Source organism: Pseudophryne corroboree, chromosome 8 (genome assembly GCF_028390025.1).
Source record: "Pseudophryne corroboree isolate aPseCor3 chromosome 8, aPseCor3.hap2, whole genome shotgun sequence".
In the NCBI taxonomy this organism is placed as follows: domain Eukaryota; kingdom Metazoa; phylum Chordata; class Amphibia; order Anura; family Myobatrachidae; genus Pseudophryne; species Pseudophryne corroboree.
The window spans coordinates 14,139,312-14,166,673 of record NC_086451.1 but is presented as its reverse complement, the minus strand read 5'-3'; the positions used below and the strand labels follow the sequence as shown (position 1 = coordinate 14,166,673).

The following is a 27,362-nucleotide window of genomic DNA, read 5'->3' as shown; positions in this document are numbered from 1 at the left end:
CTCCTCCATCTGTTGACTTCACTGTGTTTGTAATTGAAAGTGGCTCTTTTCAGGAGGCCATCTGGCTCGCTAATGCCAAGCAAGAGAGACTGTTCCACAGTATCCATCAACCTCACTTCCCAGGGGATTCTGGGCCCAGCTACGCCGTAGCCAAGCACGCAGAAACGCAGGAGCATGACGTCCGGATATAGTAATGAGGACGGCCTTATGTGAAGTCACCACAGCATCACCCAAGGCCTTAACAGGCCTGAGGCCGAAACGGATGATGTAACTGTGAGGAGACCTCTTAAAAATGGTGTATCAAATTTACAAACAAGCCACAAAGTACCGGTGAACTTGCCTGTGACTACACAAAGACAAAAATGTGAGGTAGTCAAACAGTCGACACTGCTGTCGACGGTCAACAGGAAAATGCCGACATGGTGTTAATTGACGCTTTACCATCATATTTAACGTTATAATCTCAACACAGTTAAAATGCTTTAGATAACATTAGCCTGTCATTCGTCGTTCATTGGTGATGCTGGGGCCGCTTTTCTCAGACGATTGAGTCCTTTACTGCTGTATAGCCAGGGAAACGAAAAATCGCTCTTAATCAGGCTAGAGTAATAGTGTAGCTTAACACATAAGTGCAATACATTGTACAGTGACATATCTAGGAACAATATTGATATATTTGATGTACGGGTCGTGTCTGTACATAGTAATTTCTTTGAGAAATATACTTCTAGGGACTGTCTATGACCTATGGAGGCGAAAGACAAACTTTCTGATTTCTTGTCTTTTCGTTCCGGCATCACGCAAAAACTACGGGATGAAATTGGATGGCGTTTTCACTATTGTATAGCTTAGTGACCTAGAAAGAATCTGAGGTATGTATCATCTCTATGTGACATCACCGAGGGTAGCAATGATGGAAAAACTAGACGCTTGACAGTCGACGCACTGAAAGTTGGTGTTGACTCAGTCCAAGTTATGCAACGGAACCTAACTTACAGTGACTGCTCTGCAGAGGAACCTAATTTAGGCAGAGACGGCGCGCAGAGCTTTGCACATCCACAGACGCAAAAAGAGTTAAAAAGACTCTTTCCTCCACGGGGCAGGCCGAGCATTATAAGATCTCAGCGCACGTACGCGGCCCTGTTAGCCGTCTGCTACATTCTCCCTCAGGCAACAAGTCAGGGAGCCGAAGCCTTGTTGCCCAGAGGGTAAAACATGTTATAAAGACAGGTCTGGAATAAATGTTTGAGTTCAGGATGAAGAATCTGAATTGCCACCGACGTCAGGAGATTTGGACCAGGCTCTGCTGTATAAGTTTCCCACAATAACCAGCAATGTGAGTAACAGGCGCAGACTGTCCTTCAGCTTGTGTATGGAAAATAAATGTAGTGTCACGTTATATGGGGACAGGGGACGCAGCCTCCCACATGCAGAGAGGTCAGGGGTCGGGTCTATGAGGTATTATGGGGTACATCGGGTATGGGAGTGTATGCTGTACTGTCCTGACGGGGGAGTCATGGCCTGGTGCATACACATTGATAGGCAAGGATCAGATCTCACAACTAATGTGACCCGAGAGGCTGAAAATGGTTTCACACTACAATATGGCTGCCTATTCTGCGCCCACTCTCTTCGTCAGCAGCCCAATTTTCACAGTTTGGTGACGTGCCCCACTCCGGCAGTACAATCTGTACCATTACACACTGAGGGGCCCATTTATCAATGAGTTTTAGCTTGTCCCAGCCAATCAGCTCCCAACTGTCATTTATCAAACACATGACAGGAGCTGATTGGCTCCATTATCATACACAGCGAGTTTTAAATAGCTAAAAATCAATGATAAATGGGCCCCACTGTTTGCAAACTAATGTTTACGCAGTTTGAGGAATGGGATCCAGTCTGATGGTCGACAATGTTTAGGTCAACCACTATAGGTCGACAGTCACTAGGTCGACAGGTCAAAAGGTCGACATGAGGTGTGTTTTTTTATTGTTTTTTTTTTTATATTTAACGATCCACGCAGACTAGGATTGGAACAGTAACCTGTGCCGAGCGCAGCGCAGCGAGGCACCTTGCCCAAAGCATGGCAAGCGAAGCGAGGGGACACGGTGCACTAATTGGGCTTCACGGTCACTGTACGGAGAAAACTACACCAAAAAAAATGAAAAACTCATGTCGACCTATTGACCTGTCGACCTAGAAACCCTGTCGACCTAAACATTGTCGACCTAGACACTGTCGATCTTATGATCCACACCCTTGAGGAATATAGTAATCTATAAATACAGCTGCCGGTCTAAGTCCCGGTGGGGGGCGGGGACGGGGTCCGAACAACGGAGGCGTGTCCGTACCATTTGCGGGGCGGGCCACGGCCGTCACACGCAGCCTCTGCGACCCATAGTATGGCGGCCTGGCGACTGCCTTCGCAGCTAGTCTGCGACGGCAGGGTCCAAACTTAAGATGCGAGCATTTCAGCAGGGGGGGGGGGGGGGGAGCCAGGGGGGGGGGGGGGGTGGCCTTGCCCTGTGCTAATGTATTACTATATATTTCTGTACCCATTTGAGATCAAGAAGCATGCTACGCGGCGGCTGCAGTTCCATTTATTAATCTCTTTACCCTATGTCACACGTCTTATCATTACCGCTGGAAGGACGCACGTTCTACACCACAGTCACTCTGAACGCTGGAGTCCCACAGGAATCTAGTGACAGGAACTGGTGACCAGAGAGAGAGGCGATGAGTGTTTCCTGCCTCGGACATTGATACAGAATGCTGAACGTCTCAAGAATTGCTGCCGCGGCCCTCTACAGCTCCTCCCTTCCATACCTGCGGCTTTTACAAGTCTGCAATTTATTACCAGTGCTGGTGTTTCACATCAGACATCTGGGGGCTCTATTTACTAAGCCTGGGAGAGAGAGAAAGTGGAGAGAGATAAAATATCAGCCAATCAGCTCCTAACTGCCATGTTACAGGATGTGTTAGAAAAATGACAGTTAGGAGCTGTTTGGCTGGTACTTTATCCCTCTCCACTTTACCGCCTCTGAATTAGGCTCTTATACTGGAAGAAGGGCTGGAGCAGGTCTTCCACCCATTATAATAAGCCCCATAGTGAATGACTTCGTTGGCACAGCCTGGATAGTGCAGAGGTTTGGGGGCTCCGGTCCCAGACGCCAAACAAAGAAAACACACAAAGAGATAGATCATTTTGCTTCATCACTTCCATAATAAATATGGGCCTTCGGTCCTGACTAAATGTTTTGTACTTTGCGTGGCGCCCCCTGCTGCATTACCATATTAGTGCTAACGCTTCCATATAAACAGCAGTAATAGCACCTCCAGCCCAATATATGAAACTAGGTGATTCATCGCACCCTACGGGCGCTCTTCACACCGTCGTAAGGGGCTACGCCCCATTAACCCTTGCACACCCTTGTGACGTGCAATATTTTTATTATATGGAGTATTACATCCAATCAGAATTGTGTGAGTGGTTAAATATTGCACGGACAAAGGGCGTGCAGGCGGACGGGCAGCAGGATATAGGACGCTGCAGTAAAAGGATGTTTTTTCCCTATCTTCAGCGCAGAGACTTGCTGCAGATGCAGTGGCATACCCTCCAGCTGCACCTTTTTTTTTATGGACTGTACCGTTTTTTGACTCTCCAAGCTTCCATTGAAAGTATATGAAAAGGGGCGTGACCACGCTGCTGTACCCGTGGCCACGCCCCCCCCTTTCGGATTTGTATCAATGTTTATGTGTAAAGTGTTGGAGGGTATGGTGCTGCAGGTACAGGGGGCCTATTTTGGGGTGTGGGGCTGGAGCTGCAGCTCCATCAGCCCCATTGCTAATCCTGCTCTGTGAAAACACAGCAGGCAAAGGGCAGAGCCTCCCATTGGAAGTAACCTGTGTGTGAGGGCGTTTCTCGCCCAATCAGCTGTGGACTGGGTGTGATAGACATGATGCTAACCCAATGAGAGCTCCTTGCCACGGCCAGCTTTAGAGGTCCAGGCACAGAATCACAGGGCTATTATATAGGAGATTGAAACAGTTTGGTGACATTAACGGGCCGAATGTGATACTGACACTGGATAAATGGATTATCGCCTGTCAGTCTGCCCCTGAATAATGAATGTACCTAATCTGATGGGACGGTATACGGACTGAATGCAAGACCCATCTTTATACAGAGACACAGAAAGTTGTCTCTCTCTCTTCTCTCACCAGGCCGCCAGAATACGGCCCTCCCGAATAACGCTCGTTCATAACTAGGAGATAATTAGGACACCAGAGAAAACTGAATATCCAAATCGCTTTCCTCCCCACACACTTATGGGCTTCCCTAGTAATTAATGAGAGCCCTGGGAGATGGTGGGATTAGCGGGGAGAATGCATTACAGAGGAGCGGCTGGATTTATGTACAGAACAGGAGAGAAGCTACATGAACCAGATGAGGACTTAGCAGCGTCTGTATCCCACCCTCCCACACCACAGCTTATTCCTCCTTCCCGGGACACTTGGAGGATGGAGGGGAGAGAGCCGGCCTTCATGGCTGACTGGAGTAAACACAGAACATATCTGGGGCGGGATAAGGTTTTGGCTGAGCTTCCAAACTTCCCCAGGAACAAGGCTTGATGTGAAGGCCCCTCCCCGAAGCCACACACGGCAGGACTCCCACAGAACCACACTGAGCAAATAAACACAGAAACTGGAGATTCTGGCTGCTTTATAATGCACAATTTTTTATGGTTTTAGGAATCCTGTAAGACTGCCCAAAACATGGCCCCCAGAAGGCTTCTACGACTTCCAAAATTATCTATCTGTGTCTACGCCAAGAGCGTCACATTTCCAGCTGTCCATAGACTACAACGCCCACTATCTGCTGCCTGGTCTGGCCGGTAATAATAAGCGTCGTAGTCCACGCGACAGGTCATTTTCCATAGAAGCAGATCCAGGAACAGGAAGAACAGTGTTTAGTTGGTACCATCCTAGGCACTAAGAATACACCCACGGTTAATGTTCCCTTTATGCATTCATTATTATAATGTGTTACACAAATATCAGATCAGGTGAATTCCTGCTACGTTGTTGCAATGAAGGGCTCGCACTGACCTGTCCACCGTCGGTGCACTTTTCAGTCGCTGTTGCGGCCCCATCCGCGCTAAATCGCTGCAATCGGCTCATTTCTTTCTGTCCACGCAATGAGAGTGCAACGGCTGACTAGCTTTCAGCTGTGCATGAGGCCCAATGACCATGAATACAAATACAGCGCAGGATAGCCACGGAGCGCTGAAACAAAAGCGCATCGTGACGTTTTCCCACCTGTGCGCACGTGTCTCCAGGAATGTGATGGAGATGGTATGTGCCATTCTTAAGTGTTTAACAGGAAAGGAACAATAACGGCAGCTCACGTTCCGCACTCCAGCGTGATCACGCAGAGCAGGATAATTTCTTACACTCCGCAACGTTCTACAGACCTCATCACTCATCTCAGAGTTATTCTGCACTTCCACACAGGTTACAGGGCGCCGCGATTGTCCCGTGTGACCTCTCCGCTGTCCTGCACATTGGGCGTACATTGGGGGTCATTCCGAGTTGTTCGCTCGTTATTTATTTCTCGCAACGGAGCGAATAGTCGCTAATGCGCATGCGCAATGTCCGCAGTGCGACTGCGCCAAGTAAATTTGCTATGCAGTTAGGTATTTTACTCACGGCATTACGAGGTTTTTTCATCGTTCTGTTGATCGTAGTGTGATTGACAGGAAGTGGGTGTTTCTGGGCGGAAACTGGCCGTTTTATGGGAGTGTGTGAAAAAACGCTACCGTTTCTGGGAAAAAACGCGGGAGTGGCTGGAGAAACGGGGGAGTGTCTGGGCGAACGCTGGGTGTGTTTGTGACGTCAAACCAGGAACGAGAAGCACTGAACTGATCGCACTGGCAGAGTAAGTCTCGAGCTACTCAGAAACTGCACAGAGAAGTCTTTTCGCAATATTGCGAATCTTTCGTTCGCAATTTTGATAAGCTAAGATTCACTCCCAGTAGGCGGCGGCTTAGCGTGTGCAATGCTGCTAAAAGCAGCTTGCGAGCGAACAACTCGGAATGACCCCCCTTATTCCAAACAAACATGTGCAGAAAAACACCGTATTCCTGAGCACGTGCAGAGATGTGCATGTCACCGACGCGGAATCAAACGCAGCTGGCTAATCGCAAGTCTTCGCCGTAAAGTTTGACGCATTTAAAATGCGCATAAGGCTGACCAAGTATATCTGCTCCCCCAAACCTGATGGACATTCCCCCCCTACCCCTCAGCGTCTCCCTCCCGCACTCCTTATTTGTCATACTTCCCTTCATATTAATGGGTTCATTTATCAATGAGTGATAAATTTCGCTGTGAGTGATAAATTGTACCAGCCAATCAGCTTCTAACTGTCATGTTACAGACTGTGGGGGACATTTACTAAGCAGTGATAAGAGCGGAGAAGTGAGACAGTGGACAAGTTGCCCATCAACCAATCAGCAGCTCTGTATCATTTTATAGTACGCAAACTATAGCTGTTACTTTAGTGCTGATTGGTTGCCATGGGCAACATCTCCACTGGCTCACTTCTCCGCTCTTATCACTGCTGTGTTTGAAAAATGACAGTTAGGAGCTGATTGGCTGGTGCAATTTATCACTCACAGTGAAACTCATCACTCATTGATAAATGAGCCCATTAGATTGATAGCTCAAATGGCCCAGAACCTCAGAGTTGGTTTACAGTTTGTACTACAATTTCACCATATTGTAAAGCGCTGCATAATATGTTGGTGCCGTATAAATACAGAATAACAACAGCAAATGATGTTTCCTATAATAAGCACAGATGCATTTGTTTTCTGACACATATTAAACTGTTTGTTTCATTTTAAATTGATGGGTAATTCCTAAAAACTCACTCCGCCAGCTCCTCCAGACTCCTGTACACATCGTCATCATTCTCTGCGGTGTCTTCAGTGGGGAACGGTCTGCAAGAAACAAGCAGGTAACTTACTAACGGTATCAACAGACAGGACAAAGGGTCATCAGGGCTCAACATCAACCATCAACAAGAGGACACCCTGTAACAGCCACTAATGTGGAGCTAAAAGTTTCCAGGACGTGATACGTCTTACATTGCATTTACATTCACTATGGAACGGTGATATTAGAATCCTAACAACCATTTGTGTCTTTCATTAGACAGGAAGTCCGGTGTGCACCGGGAAAAGGCTTCCCCCACCCCCATGCTCACAACTTTCACACAAATATCTACAATTCTGATACGGTCCAGAGTCTCTCAAGTAGGTTTCTGTGAGTATTACTATTAGAAGATCTTGGGTTTCTTTTTGCAAAACAACCCGGCGATTATCATTGTGTTTATTCATGAAGTTTAAAAGGGCAATGCTTTTTACTAGCCATGTCTATTGAGTAGAAGCATTGCTCTTTTAAATATTGGCCATAAACACGATCAGAATCGCCGGGTTTCACAATCAGATACTTCATACATAAATCCCCTTCTGCATTCGTCAACGTGCACTTCAGATTCCGCTTATTTATACCCAAATGTAGAAATAAGATTTATAGGAGAACGGAGAGTGTTTAGGAGAGGTATCAAAAACACACTAACCCCATTTCTCTTTATGTCATACGAGTTATCCAATGCCGATAAAAATAAAAATCTATTTATATAAAACATTGTACATAAAGGTTTCTGCAAATTTTGTGATAACATTTATTTATTTATTAACAGTTTCTTATATAGCGCAGCAAATTCTGTTGCGCTTTACAACTGGACACAATTAGAAGACAAGACTGGGTAAAAACAAACAGTCATAGAGGTAGGAGGGCCCTGCTCGCAAGCTTACAATCTATGGATTACAAACACCAGTTGAAGCTCCAAAATATTCCTTCTATATAGGAATTCTCTTATATACGAGGGTAAACCCCCCACCCCCCAAATCTGGCCTTCTTCACCTTCCCTGCTGCAGAAAAAAGGGGCGAGCGCGGGTAGCGTTTCAGAAAACGCGAGTGTGCTGGCCCCCTGTTTTCTGGGTGCGATAAGGCCACTGGCTGCAGCTTCCCAGGCCGCGGCAGCGTGAAAACACCGGCCATCCTGAGAACCCAGAGGAAAAGTCAGGTACATTCTGTGTGATTTTTCTTAGTCTATCAGACAAACAGGCGGATTTTTCTGCGGCTGGAATGCTCCGATACCTGCGCTACACATTAGGCTCAGCAGTGGATCAGAGAAGCCAGCAGGAGGCATCTACGTACACATGACCTCCTGCGGCATTAGCATATTATTGCACAGCCGCAGAGTCGTAGTACTGTGCAGTAGCATCGATCTCTGATTCAGGCCTATAGTTACATATTACTTTCCTGCCCACAAAACAAATAAGTTGAGACTGGTACATTGTGTAAACAAAAGAGAAAAGTTGTTATTAAGTGGTATGGAAAATATGACGCCCGGCGACACTAAGGTTACTGACAGGAAAATACGCCACTTTACTAACACATGTGGTGGTTCACAACAAGAACAGCAGAGAGTTTTTGGACCGGAAGAGAGATTTAAATCTGCCTGAGAGGGGGGCGGTGGAGTGAATATGCCACCTGATTGGACAGATGACCGACCAATCAAACTCTGCTTTCACTACAAGTCACTGGTTCCATCACTCTCCAGAAAGGACATGGCACAGGACAGCGCACCCTACAACAAGGACATGGCACAGGACAGCGCACCCTACAACAAGGACATGGCGCGGGACAGTGTACCCTACAACAAGGACATGGCGCGGGACAGTGCACCCTACAACAAGGACATGGCGCGGGACAGTGTACCCTACAACAAGGACATGGCGCGGGACAGTGCACCCTACAACAAGGACATGGCGCGGGACAGTGCACCCTACAACAAGGACATGGCGCGGGACAGTTTACCCTACAACAAGGACATGGCGCGGGACAGTGCACCCTACAACAAGGACATGGCGCGGGACAGTGCACCCTACAACAAGGACATGGCGCAGGACAGCGCACCCTACAACAAGGACATGGCGCGGGACAGTGCACCCTGCAACAAGGACATGGCGCGGGACAGTGCACCCTAAAACTAGGACATGGCGCGGGACAGTGCACCCTACAACAAGGACATGGCGCGGGACAGTGCACCCTACAACAAGGACATGGCGCGGAACAGTGCACCCTACAACAACAAGGACATGGCGCGGGACAGTGCACCCTACAACAAGGACATGGCGTGGGACAGTGCACCCTACAACAAGGACATGGCGCGGGACAGTGTACCCTACAACAAGGACATGGCGCGGGACAGTGCACCCTACAACAAGGACATGGCGCGGGACAGTGCACCCTACAACAAGGACATGGCGCTGGACAGCGCACCCTACAACAAGGACATGGCGCGGGACAGTGCACCCTACAACAAGGACATGGCGCGGGACAGTGCACCCTAAAACTAGGACATGGCGCGGGACAGTGCACCCTACAACAAGGACATGGCGCGGGACAGTGCACCCTACAACAAGGACATGGCGCGGGACAGTGCACCCTACAACAAGGACATGGTGCGGAACAGTGCACCCTACAACTAGGACATGGCGCGGGACAGTGCATCCTACAACAAGGACATGGCGCGGAACAGTGCACCCTACAACAACAAGGACATGGCGCGGGACAGTGCACCCTACAACAAGGACATGGCGCGGGACAGTGCACCCTACAACAACAAGGACATGGTGCGGAACAGTGCACCCTACAACAACAAGGACATGGCGCGGGACAGTGCACCCTACAACAATAAGGACATGGCGCGGGACAGTGCACCCTACAACAAGGACATGGCGCGGAACAGTACACCCTACAACAACAAGGACATGGCGCGGGACAGTGCACCCTACAACAAGGACATGGCGCGGGACAGTGCACCCTACAACAAGGACATGGCGCGGGACAGTGCACCCTACAACTAGGACATGGCGAGGGACAGTGCACCCTACAACAAGGACATGGCGCAGGACAGTGCACCCTACAACAAGGACATGGCGCGGGACAGTGCACCCTACAACAAGGACATGGCGCGGGACAGTGCACCCTAAAACTAGGACATGGCGCGGGACAGTGCACCCTACAACAAGGACATGGCGCGGGACAGTGCACCCTACAACAAGGACATGGCGCGGGACAGTGCACCCTACAACAAGGACATGGTGCGGAACAGTGCACCCTACAACTAGGACATGGCGCGGGACAGTGCATCCTACAACAAGGACATGGCGCGGAACAGTGCACCCTACAACAACAAGGACATGGCGCGGGACAGTGCACCCTACAACAAGGACATGGCGCGGGACAGTGCACCCTACAACAACAAGGACATGGTGCGGACAGTGCACCCTACAACTAGGACATGGCGAGGGACAGTGCACCCTACAACAAGGACATGGCGCAGGACAGTGCACCCTACAACAAGGACATGGCGCGGAACAGTGCACCCTACAACAACAAGGACATGGTGCGAAACAGTGCACCCTACAACAACAAGGACATGGCGCGGGACAGTGCACCCTACAACAAGGACATGGTGCGGAACAGTACACCCTAAAACAACAAGGACATGGCGCGGGACAGTGCACCCTACAACAACAAGGACATGGTGCAGGACAGTGCACCCTACAACAAGGACATGGTGCAGGACAGTGCACCCTACAACAAGGACATGGTGCGGAACAATGCACCCTACAACAAGGACATGGTGCGGGACAGTGCACCCTACAACAATAAGGACATGGCGCGGAATAGTGCACCCTACAACAAGGACATGGCGTGGGACAGCGCACCCTACAACAAGGACATGGTGCGGAACAGTGCACCCTACAACAAGGACATGGTGCGGAACAGTGCACCCTACAACAACAAGGACATGGCGCGGGACAGTGCACCCTACAACAAGGACATGGCGCGGAACAGTAAACCCTACAACAACAAGGACATGGCGCGGGACAGTGCACCCTACAAGGACATGGCACAGGACAGTGCACCCTACAACAAGGACATGGCGCGGGACAGTGCACCCTACAAAAAGGACATGGCACGGGACAGTGCACCCTACAACAAGGACATGGCGCGGGACAGTGCACCCTACAACAAGGACATGGCGCGGGACAGTGCACCCTACAACAAGGACATGGCGCGGGACAGTGCACCCTACAACTAGGACATGGCGCGGGACAGTGCACCCTACAACAAGGACATGGTGCGGAACAGTACACCCTACAACAACAAGGACATGGCGCGGGACAGGGACATGGCGCGGGACAGTGCACCCTACAACAAGGATATGGCGCGGGACAGTGTACCCTACAACAAGGACATGGCGCGGGACAGAGCACCCTACAACAATAAGGACATGGCACGGAACAGTGTACCCTGCAACAAGGACATGGCGCGGGACAGTGCACCCTACAACAAAGACATGGTGCGGAACAGTGCACCCTACAACAAGGACATGGTGCAAGACAGTGCACCCTACAACAACAAAGACATGGCGCGGGATAGTGCACCCTACAACAATAAGGACTTGGCACGGGACGGTGCACCCTACAACAAGGACATGGCGCAGGACAGTGCACCCTACAACAAAGTCATGGTGCGGAACAGTGCACCCTACAACAAGGACATGGTGCGGGACAGTGCACCCTACAACAATAAGGACATGGCGCGGAATAGTGTACCCTACAACAAGGACATGGCGTGGGACAGTGCACCCTACAACAAAGACATGGTGCGGAACAGTGCACCCTACAACAATAAGGACATGGCGCGGAATAGTGTACCCTACAACAAGGACATGGTGCGGGACAGTGCACCCTACAACAAGGACATGGTGCAGGACAGTGCACCCTACAACAAGGACATTGTTAGGCGCCGGGGTCCGCTCGTCGGTGCGGCCCGGCGCCTAGCAACCAGGGACGCCGTGCGCGTACAGCCGCCGGCTCCCTGGCAACGCTAGACGCCGGGCGCACGGAGCCGCTCAGACCCTAGCAACGGGGACGCCACGTTCGGGCCGCGTTCCCCGTTGCTGGGTCTTTTCTAATTGTATAATGGTGTGCTGGCCGTGCAGCATGCAAGCTGCACGGCATTACTTGTGATTACCCAGTCTGGCTCCTGATTGGGGAGCTCACAGTTTTAAGCACCCTTTGGACTTCTCACAGACGCCGGTGATAGCTTCCTGTTTGCCTGTGTTGGTTACAGAGAGTTTCCAGTCCTGCTCAATCCGGTTGTTCCTGTCCTCAGTGATCCTGTACTCGGAAATTGTCATCTGTTCCTGGAGTCTGACCGAGCACCTTTAACATCCTGTGGTGTTCGTGAGTCGCGGCGTAGCCGTGTGTTGCGGCTTGACCGCTTACTGTTTATTATTTTGTATCTTTGTGTTCTGGAGCTTTTGCGGAGGATTCCGCCCCCCCTGATCCACTCTGGTATCCAGCGGTGCTGGATAGGAGTTACGGATCAGTGGATCTTTGGTTGTCCTTTTCCCTGGCGGCTAGTCCGCACATACTTTTTGGTTTAGTTAGTTAGCTTGTAACCCCTGGCCTGGTTGCTTAGTCAGAGGGCCCCTTGTTATCACCCTGTCTCGGATTTCCCTTTGTCTCCCATTAAGACCTGAGGGGGCATCGGGGTTGGGCAGACATAATCCGCCCTTCGAACGCGGCTGCCATGGGCTCAAGCAACCATAGTCTCGCAGGGGATTTCTGATAACACGGGCGAGACAACGGAGTTAGGGCGCCAGGGGTTACTAGGCTCTCCTGCTCCCACAACCAGTATATCTTTCCAGTACTCAGACCTCTGCCATAAGATCTCCTCTGGTCTGGAGTACGGGAATCATAACATTATCACCGGCCAGACTAAATTTAAAATTAAACAGGAGTTAATTTTTTCCCTTGTTCAGTTGGGAGATTTGTCGGCCTCATGAATCCCACCGGTGTCGGGCCAAATCCTGGCCAGCTTCTAGTTAGCCAGATTCAAGAGCTTACTCAGATGGTTCAGGATCTGTCTCTTCGGGTGAGGTCACAGGAAGATCTGTTACGGACTTCCCCGAGGGTCATTCCTGAACCAAAAATGCATCTGCCTGACCGTTTTTCTGGGGATAGAAAACAGTTTTTTAATTTTAAAGAGTCTTGTAAACTTTATTTTCGTTTGAGACCAGTCTCCTCAGGTACGGAGGCTCAGCGGGTTGGAATTATTATTTCTCTGCTTCAGGGGGATCCTCAGACCTGGGCTTTTGGTTTAAAGACAGACGATCCGGCTTTATTTTCTGTAGACGCCTTTCTAAAGTCTTTAGGGCTATTGTATGACGACCCTGATAGAGAGGCATCCGCCGAGAGTCAGTTGCGTGCTCTCAGACAGGGTAGGAATCCCGCAGAGATTTATTGTACGGAGTTTCGCCGTTGGTCGAACGACTGTGGATGGAATGACCCAGCCCTGTGCAGTCAGTTTCGCCTCGGCTTATCTGAGTCTATAAAAGACAGTCTCCTTCAGTATCCCGCTCCTGAGACTCTCGATAAACTCATGGAGCTCTCTATTAAGATTGATCGTCGGCTCAGAGAGCGGAGGGCTGAAAAAGGAGCATCTGTCGGGTCAACTCCTTGTGTTTTTTCCATCCCTGTGGACATAGAGGAGCCTATGCAGATAGGTCTCTCCAAACTGTCTTCTGAAGAAAGAACCAGAAGGCAAAATTCTGGTCTTTGTTTATACTGTGGAGGTAAGGGACATTTTGCCCGTAGTTGTCCGAACAAGTCGGGAAACGTCTCGACCAAGTGAATTGTGAGGGGGTTCACTTTGGTCTGCAGCTTATCTCCTCAAATAATTCACTGTTAGTCCCAGCTAAAGTTTCCTTTGGCAGCCTCTGTTCCTCGGTCTCTGTTTTTGTGGACAGTGGAGCTGCAGGGAACTTTATGGATTTGACATGGGCCAAGACCTTAGGTATTCCTCAGTTAGCCTTGGGTAGGTGTATCACCATGCATGGTTTAGATGGGAGTCCCTTGTCCAATGGGGTTATTTCTCTCTGTACACCTCCTGTTCTACTCTCGGTAGGAGCTCTGCATTCTGAAAAAATTGAGTTTTTCCTCACCCATTGCCCAGCAGTTCCAGTGGTTCTGGGTCACCCTTGGCTGGCCTTTCATAATCCCATCATTGATTGGCAGTCGGGGGAGATCTCACAATGGGGTACCATCTGTAATAAGGAATGTATTACGCTTCCCATCAGAATAGCTGCTGCCATTCCCGCACCCATTCCTGTGGAATACCAGGATTTTGTTGATGTTTTTTCCAAGGGCAATGCGGATATTCTGCCTCCCCATAGGCCTTATGATTGTGCTATTGAGCTAATTCCTGGTGCCACTTTGCCTAAGGGAAGGTTATATGCATTGTCCGGACCTGAACCTGTGGCCATGAATGAGTATGTTAAAGAAAGCCTAGGGAAAGGATTTATCAGGCCATCTAAGTCCCCTTTAAGTGCAGGCTTCTTCTTCGTAGAGAAGAAGGATGGTTCACTCAGACCCTGCATTGACTTTAGAGCCTTGAATAAAATCTCAGTAAAAAATACTTACCCTCTGCCACTGATCTCTGTCCTCTTTGATCAGCTACGTTCGGCTGTGATTTTTTCTAAGATTGACCTGAGAGGAGCATATAACCTCATCAGAATCAAGTCAGGGGATGAGTGGAAAACGGCATTCAGTACTCAGTCAGGCCACTATGAGTATCTGGTTATGCCATTCGGCCTGTCTAACGCTCCGGCAGTTTTCCAGGATCTCATTAACGATGTGCTCCGTGAATTTCTTGGAAAATTCGTTGTAGTCTACTTGGACGATATTTTGATTTATTCTGACTCTGTAGAACAACATGTTACCCAGGTGCGTCAGGTTCTAAAAAAATTACGTGAAAATCACCTATATGCCAAGCTGGAGAAGTGTGAATTTCATGTCACGGAGGTATCCTTTTTAGGATACATTATTTCCCCTCGGGGATTCCGTATGGAACCAAAGAAGCTCCAAGCCATCCTTAGTTGGGCGCAACCCACCAACTTAAAAGCAATTCAGCGCTTTTTAGGGTTTGCGAACTACTATAGAAGATTTATTCACTCTTTCTCTGACCTAGTTGCTCCCATTGTGGCACTGACTAAGAAGGGAGCGGATCCTACCAATTGGTCACGTGAAGCCGAGCTATCTTTTCAGGCCTTGAAACAGGCCTTTGTCTCAGCCCCTGTCCTCAGACACCCCAACCCAGAATTGCCTTTCATTGTTGAGGTTGATGCCTCAGAGGTTGGAGTAGGGGCTATCCTATCTCAGAAGGATCCGGATTCCCTTGAATTACACCCTTGTGCCTTTATGTCCAGAAAATTCTCTTCTGCTGAGTCCAACTACGATGTTGGTAACCGGGAATTGCTGGCTATTAAATGGGCTTTCGAGGAGTGGAGGCATTGGCTTGAGGGAGCGACTCATATCATTTCAGTTTTGACTGATCACAAAAATCTTCAATACATTGAATCAGCTAAACGACTGAATGCCCGGCAGGCTCGTTGGGCTTTATTTTTTACTCGTTTCAAATTCATTATCACCTTCAGGCCAGGTTCCAAGAATACCAAGGCAGATGCCCTGTCACGCAGTTTTCTTCCAGTTCAAGACAACAGTCCTGTTACTCCCATACTTCCGTCTTCAGTCATTCGGGCAGGCCTCACACAGGATTTATTTACCCAGTTAAAGCTGCTTCAACATCAGGCTCCTGGAAATACTCCTGCTGGTCGTCTTTTTGTCCCTGAGTTTTTGAGAGCAACTGTTTTGACGGAGTTTCATGATAGCAAAGTTGCCGGGCATCCGGGAATCGCTAAGACTTTGGAATTAGTCTCCCGCTCAGTATGGTGGCCTGGTCTTTCCAAAGACATTAAGGAGTTTGTTTTTTCGTGTCAGGTCTGTGCACAGCATAAAGTTCCCCGTTCTTTGCCTATCGGTCAGCTTATGCCCTTGAATGTTCCTCTTAGGCCATGGTCTCATATCTCCATGGATTTTGTGGTGGACCTCCCTCTGTCAGCCGGATGCCGAGTCATATGGGTGGTAGTGGACCGTTTTAGTAAAATGGCCCATTTCATTGCCCTTCCCCGATTGCCATCTGCCCAGGGATTGGCAGTCTTGTTCCTCCGCCATGTTTTCAGACTCCATGGGTTACCCACTGATATTGTTTCCGATCGGGGTCCACAATTCATTGCACAGTTTTGGAAATCTTTTTGTGTCTCACTGAAGATGAAATTATCTTTAACGTCAGGCTACCATCCCCAATCCAACGGGCAGACTGAGCGAGTTAATCAATCACTAAAACAATATTTGCGGTTGTACTCGGCCAAACTCCAAAATGACTGGTCTGAGTTTCTTCCATTGGCGGAGTTCGCTTACAATAATGCCTGTCATTCCTCCACCAATGTGTCTCCATTTTTTGCAGTTTTTGGTTTTCACCCCAGAGCTAATTCCTTTTTTCAACATTCCTCTGTCTCCTCACTGACCTTGACCTCTCATCTTAGGCTCATTTGGAGAAAAGTGCACCTGGCTCTCAGAAAAGCGGCATTTCAGGAAAAGAGATTTTCTGACAGGCTCCGGCGGCCGTGCACTTTTAAAGTAGGAGATAGGGTGTGGTTGTCGACTCGCAACATTAAACTTCGACAAACCTCAGCCAGATTGGGTCCTAAATTTATTGGACCATTTCACATTATCAAAAAAGTCAATCCAGTTGCCTTCCGGTTACGTTTACCAAAAACTTTACGGATCGGAAATACTTTCCATTGCTCATTGCTGAAACCATATGTTTCGTCCAGTAGATTTCCTCGTAAGATATCTCAGGGGAGATCACCAATTGTTGTACAGGGTCAGCAGGAGTTCTTGGTGGAGAAGGTTCTCGATTCCAAGTTGTCCCGGGGTCGGCTTTATTTTTTGGTGCATTGGAGAGGTTATGGTCCAGAAGAAAGGTCTTGGGTCCTGGATAAGGATCTCCATGCCCCGAGGCTCAAGAGGGCATTTTTTTGAGAATTTCCTCGGAAACCGGGCTTTAGGGGTTCCTTGACCCCTCCTCAAGGGGGGGGTACTGTTAGGCGCCGGGGTCCGCTCGTCGGTGCGGCCCGGCGCCTAGCAACCAGGGACGCCGTGCGCGTACAGCCGCCGGCTCCCTGGCAACGCTAGACGCCGGGCGCACGGAGCCGCTCAGACCCTAGCAACGGGGACGCCACGTTCGGGCCGCGTTCCCCGTTGCTGGGTCTTTTCTAATTGTATAATGGTGTGCTGGCCGTGCAGCATGCAAGCTGCACGGCATTACTTGTGATTACCCAGTCTGGCTCCTGATTGGGGAGCTCACAGTTTTAAGCACCCTTTGGACTTCTCACAGACGCCGGTGATAGCTTCCTGTTTGCCTGTGTTGGTTACAGAGAATTTCCAGTCCTGCTCAATCCGGTTGTTCCTGTCCTCAGTGATCCTGTACTCGGAAATTGTCATCTGTTCCTGGAGTCTGACCGAGCACCTTTAACATCCTGTGGTGTTCGTGAGTCGCGGCGTAGCCGTGTGTTGCGGCTTGACCGCTTACTGTTTATTATTTTGTATCTTTGTGTTCTGGAGCTTTTGCGGAGGATTCCGCCCCCCCTGATCCACTCTGGTATCCAGCGGTGCTGGATAGGAGTTACGGATCAGTGGATCTTTGGTTGTCCTTTTCCCTGGCGGCTAGTCCGCACATACTTTTTGGTTTAGTTAGTTAGCTTGTAACCCCTGGCCTGGTTGCTTAGTCAGAGGGCCCCTTGTTATCACCCTGTCTCGGATTTCCCTTTGTCTCCCATTAAGACCTGAGGGGGCATCGGGGTTGGGCAGACATAATCCGCCCTTCGAACGCGGCTGCCATGGGCTCAAGCAACCATAGTCTCGCAGGGGATTTCTGATAACACGGGCGAGACAACGGAGTTAGGGCGCCAGGGGTTACTAGGCTCTCCTGCTCCCACAACCAGTATATCTTTCCAGTACTCAGACCTCTGCCATAAGATCTCCTCTGGTCTGGAGTACGGGAATCATAACAGACATGGTGCAGGACAGTGCACCCTACAACAAGGACATGGTGCAGGACAGTGCACCCTACAACAAGGACATGGCGCAGGACAGTGCACCCTACAACAAGGACATGCCGCGGGACAGTGCACCCTACAACAACAAAGACATGGCGCGGGACAGTGCACCCTACAACAATAAGGACATGGCACGGGACGGTGCACCCTACAACAAGGACATGGCGCGTGACAGTGCACCCTACAACAAGGACATGGTGCGGGACAGTGCACCCTACAACAATAAGGACATGGCGCGGGACAGTGCACCTTACAACAAGGACATGGTGCAGGACAGTGCACCCTACAACAAGGACATGGTGCGGGACAGTGCACCCTACAACAAGGACATGGTGCGGAACAGTGCACCCTACAACAACAAGGACATGGCACAGGACAGTGCACCCTACAACAAGGACATGGCACAGGACAGTGCACCCTACAACAAGGACATGGCACAGGACAGTGCACCCTACAACAAGGACATGGCACAGGACAGTGCACCCTACAACAAGGACATGGTGCGGGACAATGCACCCTACAACAAGGACATGGCGCAGGACAGTGCACCCTACAACAAAGACATGGCGCAGGACAGTGCACCCTACAACAAGGACATGGTGCGGAACAGTGCACCCTACAACAAGGACATGGGGGGTCATTCCGAGTTGTTCGCTCGTTATTTTTTTCTCGCAACGGAGCGAATAGTCGCTAATGCGCATGCGCAATGTCCGCAGTGCGACTGCGCCAAGTAAATTTGCTATGCAGTTAGGTATTTTACTCACGGCATTACGAGGTTTTTTCTTCGTCTGGTGATCGTAATGTGATTGACAGGAAGTGGGTGTTTCTGGGCGGAAACTGGCCGTTTTATGGATGTGTGCGAAAAAACGCTACCGTTTCAGGGGAAAAAGCGGGAGTGGCTGGAGAAACGGAGGAGTGTCTGGGCGAACGCTGGGTGTGTTTGTGACGTCAAACCAGGAACTAAACTGACTGAACTGATCGCAGATGCCGAGTAAGTCTGGAGCTACTCAGAAACTGCTAAGAAGTGTCTATTCGCAATTCTGCTAATCTTTCGTTCGCAATTTTTATAAGCTAAGATTCACTCCCAGTAGGTGGCAGCTTAGCGTGTGCAAAGCTGCTAAAAGCAGCTTGCGAGCGAACAACTCGGAATGACCCCCATGGTGCGGGACAGTGCACCCTACAACAAGGACATGGTGTAGGACAGTGCACCCTACAACAACAAGGACATGGCGCGGGACAGTGCACCCTACAACAACAAGGACATGGCGCGGGACAGTGCACCCTACAACAACAAGGACATGGCGCGGGACAGTGCACCCTACAACAATAAGGACATGGCACGGGACGGTGCACCCTACAACAAGGACATGGCGCGGGACAGTGCACCCTACAACAAAGTCATGGCACAGGACAGTGCACCCTACAACAAGGACATGGTGCAGGACAGCGCACCCTACAACAAGGACATGGCACGGGCCAGTGCACCCTACAACAAGGACATGGCGCGGGACAGTGCACCCTACAACAAGGACATGGTGCAGGACAGTGCACCCTACAACAAGGACATGGCACAGGACAGTGCACCCTACAACAAGGACATGGTGCAGGACAGTGCACCCTACAACAAGGACATGGCACGGGCCAGTGCACCCTACAACAAGGACATGGCGCGGGACAGCGCACCCTACAACAAGGACATGGCGCGGGACAGTGCACCCTACAAGGACATGGCGCGGGACAGCGCACCCTACAACAAGGACATGGCGCAGGACAGCGCACCCTACAACAAGGACATGGTGCAGGACAGAGCACCCTACAACAAGGACATGGCGCGGGACGGTGCACCCTACAACAAGGACATGACACAAGACAGTGCACCCTACAACAAGGACATGGTGCAGGACAGTGCACCCTACAACAAGGACATGGTACGGGACAGTGCACCCTACAACAGGGACATGGTGCGGGACAGTGCACCCTACAACAATGACATGGCGCAGGACAGTGCACCCTACAACAACAAGGACATGGCGCGGGACAGTGCACCCTATAACAAGGACATGGTGCAGGACAGTGCACCCTACAACAAGGACATGGTGCAGGACAGCGCACCCTACAACAAGGACATGGTGCGGAACAGTGCACCCTACAACAAAAAGGACATGGTGCAGGACAGTGCACCCTACAACAAGGACATGGGCCCTCATTCCGAGTTGATCGCTCGGTATTTTTCATCGCATCGCAGTGAAATTCCGCTTAGTACGCATGCGCAATATTCGCACTGCGACTGCGCCAAGTAATTTTACAATGGAGATAGTATTTTTACTCACGGCTTTTTCATCGCTCCGGCGATCGTAATGTGATTGACAGGAAATGGGTGTTACTGGGCGGAAACAGGCCGTTTTATGGGCGTGCGGGAAAAAACGCTACCGTTTCCGGAAAAAACGCAGGAGTGGCCGGGGAAACGGGGGAGTGTCTGGGCGAACGCTGGGTGTGTTTGTGACGTCAAAACAGGAACGACAAGCACTGAACTGATCGCACAGGCAGAGTAAGTCTGAAGCTACTCTGAAACTGCTAAGTAGTTAGTAATCGCAATATTGCGAATACATCGGTCGCAATTTTAAGAAGCTAAGATTCACTCCCAGTAGGCGGCGGCTTAGCGTGTGTAACTCTGCTAAAATCGCCTTGCGAGCGATCAACTCGGAATGAGGGCCATGGTGCAGGACAGTGCACCCTACAACAAGGACATGGTGCGGAACAGTGCACCCTACAACAAAAAGGACATGGTGCAGGACAGTGCACCCTACAACAAGGACATGGTGCAGGACAGCGCACCCTACAACAAGGACATGGTGCAGGACAGAGCACCCTACAACAAGGACATGGTGCAGGACAGTGCACCCTACAACAAGGACATGGTGCGGAACAGTGCACCCTACAACAAAAAGGACATGGTGCAGGACAGTGCACCCTACAACAAGGACATGGTGCAGGACAGCGCACCCTACAACAAGGACATGGTGCAGGACAGAGCACCCTACAACAACGACATGGCACGGGACGGTGCACCCTACAACAAGGACATGACACGGGACAGTGCACCCTACAACAAGGACATGGTGCAGGACAGTGCACCCTACAACAAGGACATGGTGCGGGACAGTGCACCCTACAACAATGACATGGCGCAGGACAGTGCACCCTACAACAACAAGGACATGGCGCGGGACAGTGCACCCTACAACAATGACATGGCGCAGGACAGTGCACCCTACAACAACAAGGACATGACACAGGACAGTGTACCCTACAACAAGGACATGGTACGGGACAGTGCACCCTACAACAGGGACATGGTGCGGGACAGTGCACCCTACAACAATGACATGGCGCAGGACAGTGCACCCTACAACAGCAAGGACATGGCGCGGGACAGTGCACCCTACAACAACAAGGACATGGTGCAGGACAGCGCACCCTACAACAAGGACATGGTGCGGAACAGTGCACCCTACAACAAAAAGGACATGGTGCAGGACAGTGCACCCTACAACAAGGACATGGTGCAGGACAGTGCACCCTACAACAAGGACATTGGGGGTCATTCAGAGTTGTTCGCTCGGTATTTTTCTTTGCATCGCAGCGATTTTCCGCTAACTGCGCATGCGCAATGTTTGCACTGCGACTGCGCCAAGTAAATTTGCTATGCAGTTAGGTATTTTACTCACGGCATTACGAGGTTTTTTCTTCGTTCTGGTGATCGTAATGTGATTGACAGGAAGTGGGTGTTTCTGGGCGGAAACAGGCCGTTTTATGGGAGTGTGTGAAAAAACGCTACCGTTTCTGGGAAAAACGCGGGAGTGGCTGGAGAAACGGGGGAGTGTCTGGGCGAACGCTGGGTGTGTTTGTGACGTCAAACCAGGAACGACAAGCACTGAACTGATCGCAGATGCCGAGTAAGTCTGGAGCTACTCAGAAACTGCTAAGAAGTGTCTATTCGCAATTCTGCTAATCTTTCGTTCGCAATTTTGATAAGCTAAGATTCACTCCCAGTAGGCGGCGGCTTAGCGTGTGCAAAGCTGCTAAAAGCAGCTAGCGAGCGAACAACTCGGAATGACCCCCATGGTGCGGGACAATGCACTCTACAACAAGGACATGGTGCAGGACAGTGCACCCTACAACAAGGACATGGTGTAGGACAGTGCACCCTACAACAACAAGGACATGGTGCGGGACAGTGCACCCTACAACAAGGACATGGTGTAGGACAGTGCACCCTACAACAAGGACATGGTGCAGGACAGTGCACCCTACAACAAGGACATGGTGCGGAACAGTGCACCCTACAACAAGGACATGGTGCGGAACAGTGCACCCTACAACAACAAGGACATGGTGCGGGACAGTGCACCCTACAACAAGGACATGGTGTAGGACAGTGCACCCTACAACAAGGACATGGTGCAGGACAGTGCACCCTACAACAAGGACATGGTGCGGGACAGTGCACCCTACAACAAGGACATGGCGCAGGACAGTGCACCCTACAACAACAAGGACATGGCGCAGGACAGTGCACCCTACACCAACAAGGACATGGCGCGGGACAGTGCACCCTACAAAAACAAGGACATGGCGCGGGACAGTGCAACCTACAACAATAAGGACATGGCACGGGACGGTGCACCCTACAAGAAGGACATGGCGCGGGACAGTGCACCCTACAACAAAGTCATGGTGCGGAACAGTGCACCCTACAACAAGGACATGGTGCAGGACAGTGCACCCTACAAGGACATGGTGCAGGACAGCGCACCCTACAACAATAATAAGGACATGGCACAGGACAGTGCACCCTACAACAAGGACATGGCGCAGGACAGTGCACCCTACAACAAGGACATGGTGCAGGACAGCGCACCCTACAACAAGGACATGGCACGGGCCAGTGCACCCTACAAGGACATGGCGCGGGACAGTGCACCCTACAACAAGAACATGACACGGGACGGTGCACCCTACAACAAGGACATGACACGGGACAGTGCACCCTACAACAAGGACATGGTGCAGGACAGTGCACCCTACAACAAGGACATGACACGGGACAGTGCACCCTACAACAAGGACATGGCGCAGGACAGTGCACCCTACAACAATAAGGACATGGCACGGGACGGTGCACCCTACAACAAGGACATGGCGCGGGACAGTGCACCCTACAACAAAGTCATGGTGCGGAACAGTGCACCCTACAACAAGGACATGGTGCAGGACAGTGCACCCTACAAGAACATGGTGCAGGACAGCGCACCCTACAACAAGGACATGGCACAGGACAGTGCACCCTACAACAAGGACATGACACGGGACAGTGCACCCTACAACAAGGACATGGTGCAGGACAGTGCACCCTACAACAAGGACATGGCGCGGGACAGTGCACCCTACAACAAAAAGGACATGGCACGGGACGGTGCACCCTACAACAAGGACATGGCGCAGGACAGTTCACCCTACAACAAGGACATGGTGCAGGACAGCGCACCCTACAACAAGGACATGGCACGGGCCAGTGCACCCTACAACAAGGACATGGCGCGGGACAGTGCACCCTACAACAAGGACATGACACGGGACGGTGCACCCTACAACAAGGACATGACACGGGACAGTGCACCCTACAACAAAGACATGGCGCGGGACAGTGCACCCTACAACAAGGACATGACACAGGACAGTGTACCCTACAACAAGGGCATGACACAGGACAGTGCACCCTACAACAAGGACATGGCGCGGGACGGTGCACCCTACAACAAGTACATGGCGCAGGACAGTGCACCCTACAACAAGGACATGGCGCGGGACAGTGCACCCTACAACAAGGACATGACACGGGACGGTGCACCCTACAACAAGGACATGACACAGGACAGTGCACCCTACAACAAGGACATGGCGCAGGACAGTGCACCCTACAACAAGGACATGGCGCGGGACAGTGCACCCTACAACAAGGACATGGCGCGGAACAGTGCACCCTACAGCAACAAGAACATGGCGCGGGACAGTGCACCCTACAACAAGGACATGGCGCGGGACAGTGCACCCTACAACAAGGACATGACACAGGACAGTGTATCCTACAAGGACATGGCGCCGGACAGTGCACCCTACAACAAGGACATGGCGCGGGACAGTGCACCCTACAACAAGGACATGACACAGGACAGTGCACCCTACAACAAGGACATGACACAGGACAGTGTACCCTACAACAAGGACATGGCGCAGGACAGCGCACCCTACAACAAGGACATGGCACAGGACAGCGCACCCTACAACAAGGACATGGCGCAGGACAGTGCACCCTACAACAAGGGCATGGCGCGGGACAGCGCACCCTACAACAAGGACATGGTGCAGGACAGCGCACCCTACAACAAGGACATGGCACAGGACAGTGCACCCTACAACAAGGACATGGCACAGGACAGCGCACCCTACAACAAGGACATGGCGCGGGACAGTGCACCCTACAACAAGGACATGGTGCAGGACAGCGCACCCTACAACAAGGACATGGCGCGGGACAGTGCACCCTACAACAAGGGCATGGCGCGGGACAGCGCACCCTACAACAACAAGGACATGGCACAGGACAGTGCACCCTACAACAAGGACATGGCGCAGGACAGTGCACCCTACAACAAGGACATGGCGCGGGACAGTGCACCCTACAACAAAGTCATGGTGCGGAACAGTGCACCCTACAACAAGGACATGGCACAGGACAGTGCACCCTACAACAAGGACATGACACGGGACAGTGCACCCTACAACAAGGACATGGTGCAGGACAGCGCACCCTACAACAAGGACATGGTGCAGGACAGCGCACCCTACAACAAGGACATGGTGCAGGACAGTGCACCCTACAACAAGGACATGGCGCAGGACAGTGCACCCTACAACAAGGACATGGCGCAGGACAGTGCACCCTACAACAAGGACATGACACAGGACAGGGCACAAGGCTGCATCTGGACTTGGGTTTCAGTAGCACTTTCTCACAAAGTTAGCATTACCAAACTCCCCTAAATCCAGGACAATGATAAATCCAGTGAGAGCTTTCCAAATGAAACCAGGCACTCAGTCCATGGTTCCCAGATAGATTAGTTCCACGCTGTGAGAGCAGAGTGACGGAACGCTTAAGGAATGAAATGAAACAAGAAATAATTCACAGACACGCCAAACATGTAATAATGCGTCTGCTGTGCTCGGTTACAGTCTGACGTGTAGTGCTGGCACCAGCGCAGGACCAGGGAGACTCAGCCAGGGCTCCGACGTGCTACGGCCCAATCAACATTCCATATAACTCCTCTTGTTGTTAATGTGGTTTAACCAGCAGTGCCACCCTTACCGCGAGACTGACCAAGCTATAAGTGATCCTCTGGATTTTATAACGACCTTGACCAATAATCCTCCTGTTCAGTCCTCTCCAGCCACCGGCCATCGCTATTTGCTGATGAGATCATCACTCAGGGAATTGTCTTCCACTGTAATGCACGGACTGGAGAAAAGCCTTTCCAGGGCACTTAGCTAAAGGGAAGGGTTTGAGGTCCTCTGGGAGGTGGAAGGAGACATTTTTATCTTCCATTGACAGCCATCAAATCCAATGCAGAATCGTGTGTGCAGACCTGTGACCCACAAGCAGCCACTGTTCCATAATGCACCACGGCGGAGGGTCTTATAGCACTGCAATACATAAACAGCTTGTGTATTCTCTCTTATACAGGATTCATATGGACAGAGAGGAGCCAAGGGTGTTATTTGTCAGCACAGCACCATTCCAAACCATCTTTCATCTTATAGACTGGATCACAGATTGACCAATCACAGTCCAAGACATTAATTGCCATATATTGCATCAGATTCGCTCAATAAAAGGAAAGTACTCCCATACCTCAGAGTTGAGTTATTGATAGGCTTGCCATGCCTTTAAACCAGGACACTTATGAATTACACAGGTTCTGTGGCTGGGTGACTTCAAGCTTGCAATTCTGGTTTTAATCAGTCACAGAACCTGTGTAATCCAGAAGCGACCCGGTTTAAAGGGATGGCATGGTAAGCCTAGTTATTCTATTATTTTTTTCACGCATGGTTAAAGTTGGCACATACCTTTAATGCAACTTAACTTAATGCAAACAGCGTCTTGACGTTCTCAGGCGCTGTGGACGCAGTCATTCCGATATTCATCAACACAAAAGCAATCAATTCACTAGGTAAAAAAAAAAATCTAAGAAAAAAACAACTTCTCTATGGCACGAATACTGCAAGACGCACAAACAATACCACGAGGACAGTCTGGCAAGAGAACCTGCAGACACAAAGGATGCTTATTGTCCCAGTCAGAGACAAGAGTGAGCAATGCAGGAAAAGTAGATTCAGGGAACGGGAGCTGGAGATCCCCCATCTCAGGGTATAAAAGCTGATCTGTATCTTTCCTGGAAGTCAGAGGTAACAGGGCAACTGAGTGCCCCCAACGCACCATGCAAGAGGAAATGCTGTGTTGTAAATCTACCATGTCTGCTTTGATGCTGGGACTTTCCCCAGAGATCTGAGACCCCTAGTAATGAGCTTATTACCAATTTCACAGCTCACCGCGTCACAACCAGTAATATAAACAAATAGTGACTTACTGCAGAGCAGAGATCAGCCATGTAAGGAATGGAATACCATCAGCGCCACAAAACTGTAAAACAATAAATAGTATTTACAAAGAAATAAAAATAAGCCTTATACTCACTGGTCCGGGGGACAGGACTGCGGTCCCGATTTACAGCACAAGTGCCGCCAACCTAGACAAGATCCAGGCCTTCAGTCTGAGTAGTTGTTTGACGTATCAGTGGCGGTAGATGACGGCACAGACGTGTCAATAGTGGTCGACACCCAACCACAGCCGTTACTATCTACCTATAAAAGGGACCTATGTCTGGAATATAATCATTAAGGGATGAATGAATAAAATACTTTGCCTAGCTTTTACCATGGTGTTGGGAAATCTGCCTGCAAAGCTCAGCAGTTATTTTCTCTCTCCCATAATGCCTTTGGGGTCTATTTACTAAGCCTGGGAGAGAGATAAAGTACCAGCCAATCAGCTCCAAACTGCCATGTTACAGGGTGT

At 50.4% G+C, this 27,362-nt stretch overlaps 1 protein-coding gene across 5 annotated transcripts in view; it reads right to left on the bottom strand.

Annotated features, from left to right (window-relative positions):
• The window catches only part of VAV2 (vav guanine nucleotide exchange factor 2), a 248,345-nt gene that overhangs the window by 54,307 nt on the left and 166,676 nt on the right, over nucleotides 1–27,362 (bottom strand). For all 5 annotated transcript variants that reach the window (XM_063935911.1, XM_063935912.1, XM_063935915.1 and 2 more), the window contains exon 4: nucleotides 6,933–7,001. In XM_063935911.1, coding sequence (XP_063791981.1) covers nucleotides 6,933–7,001 — 69 coding nt within the window. The remainder of the gene's footprint in view (nucleotides 1–6,932; nucleotides 7,002–27,362) is intronic.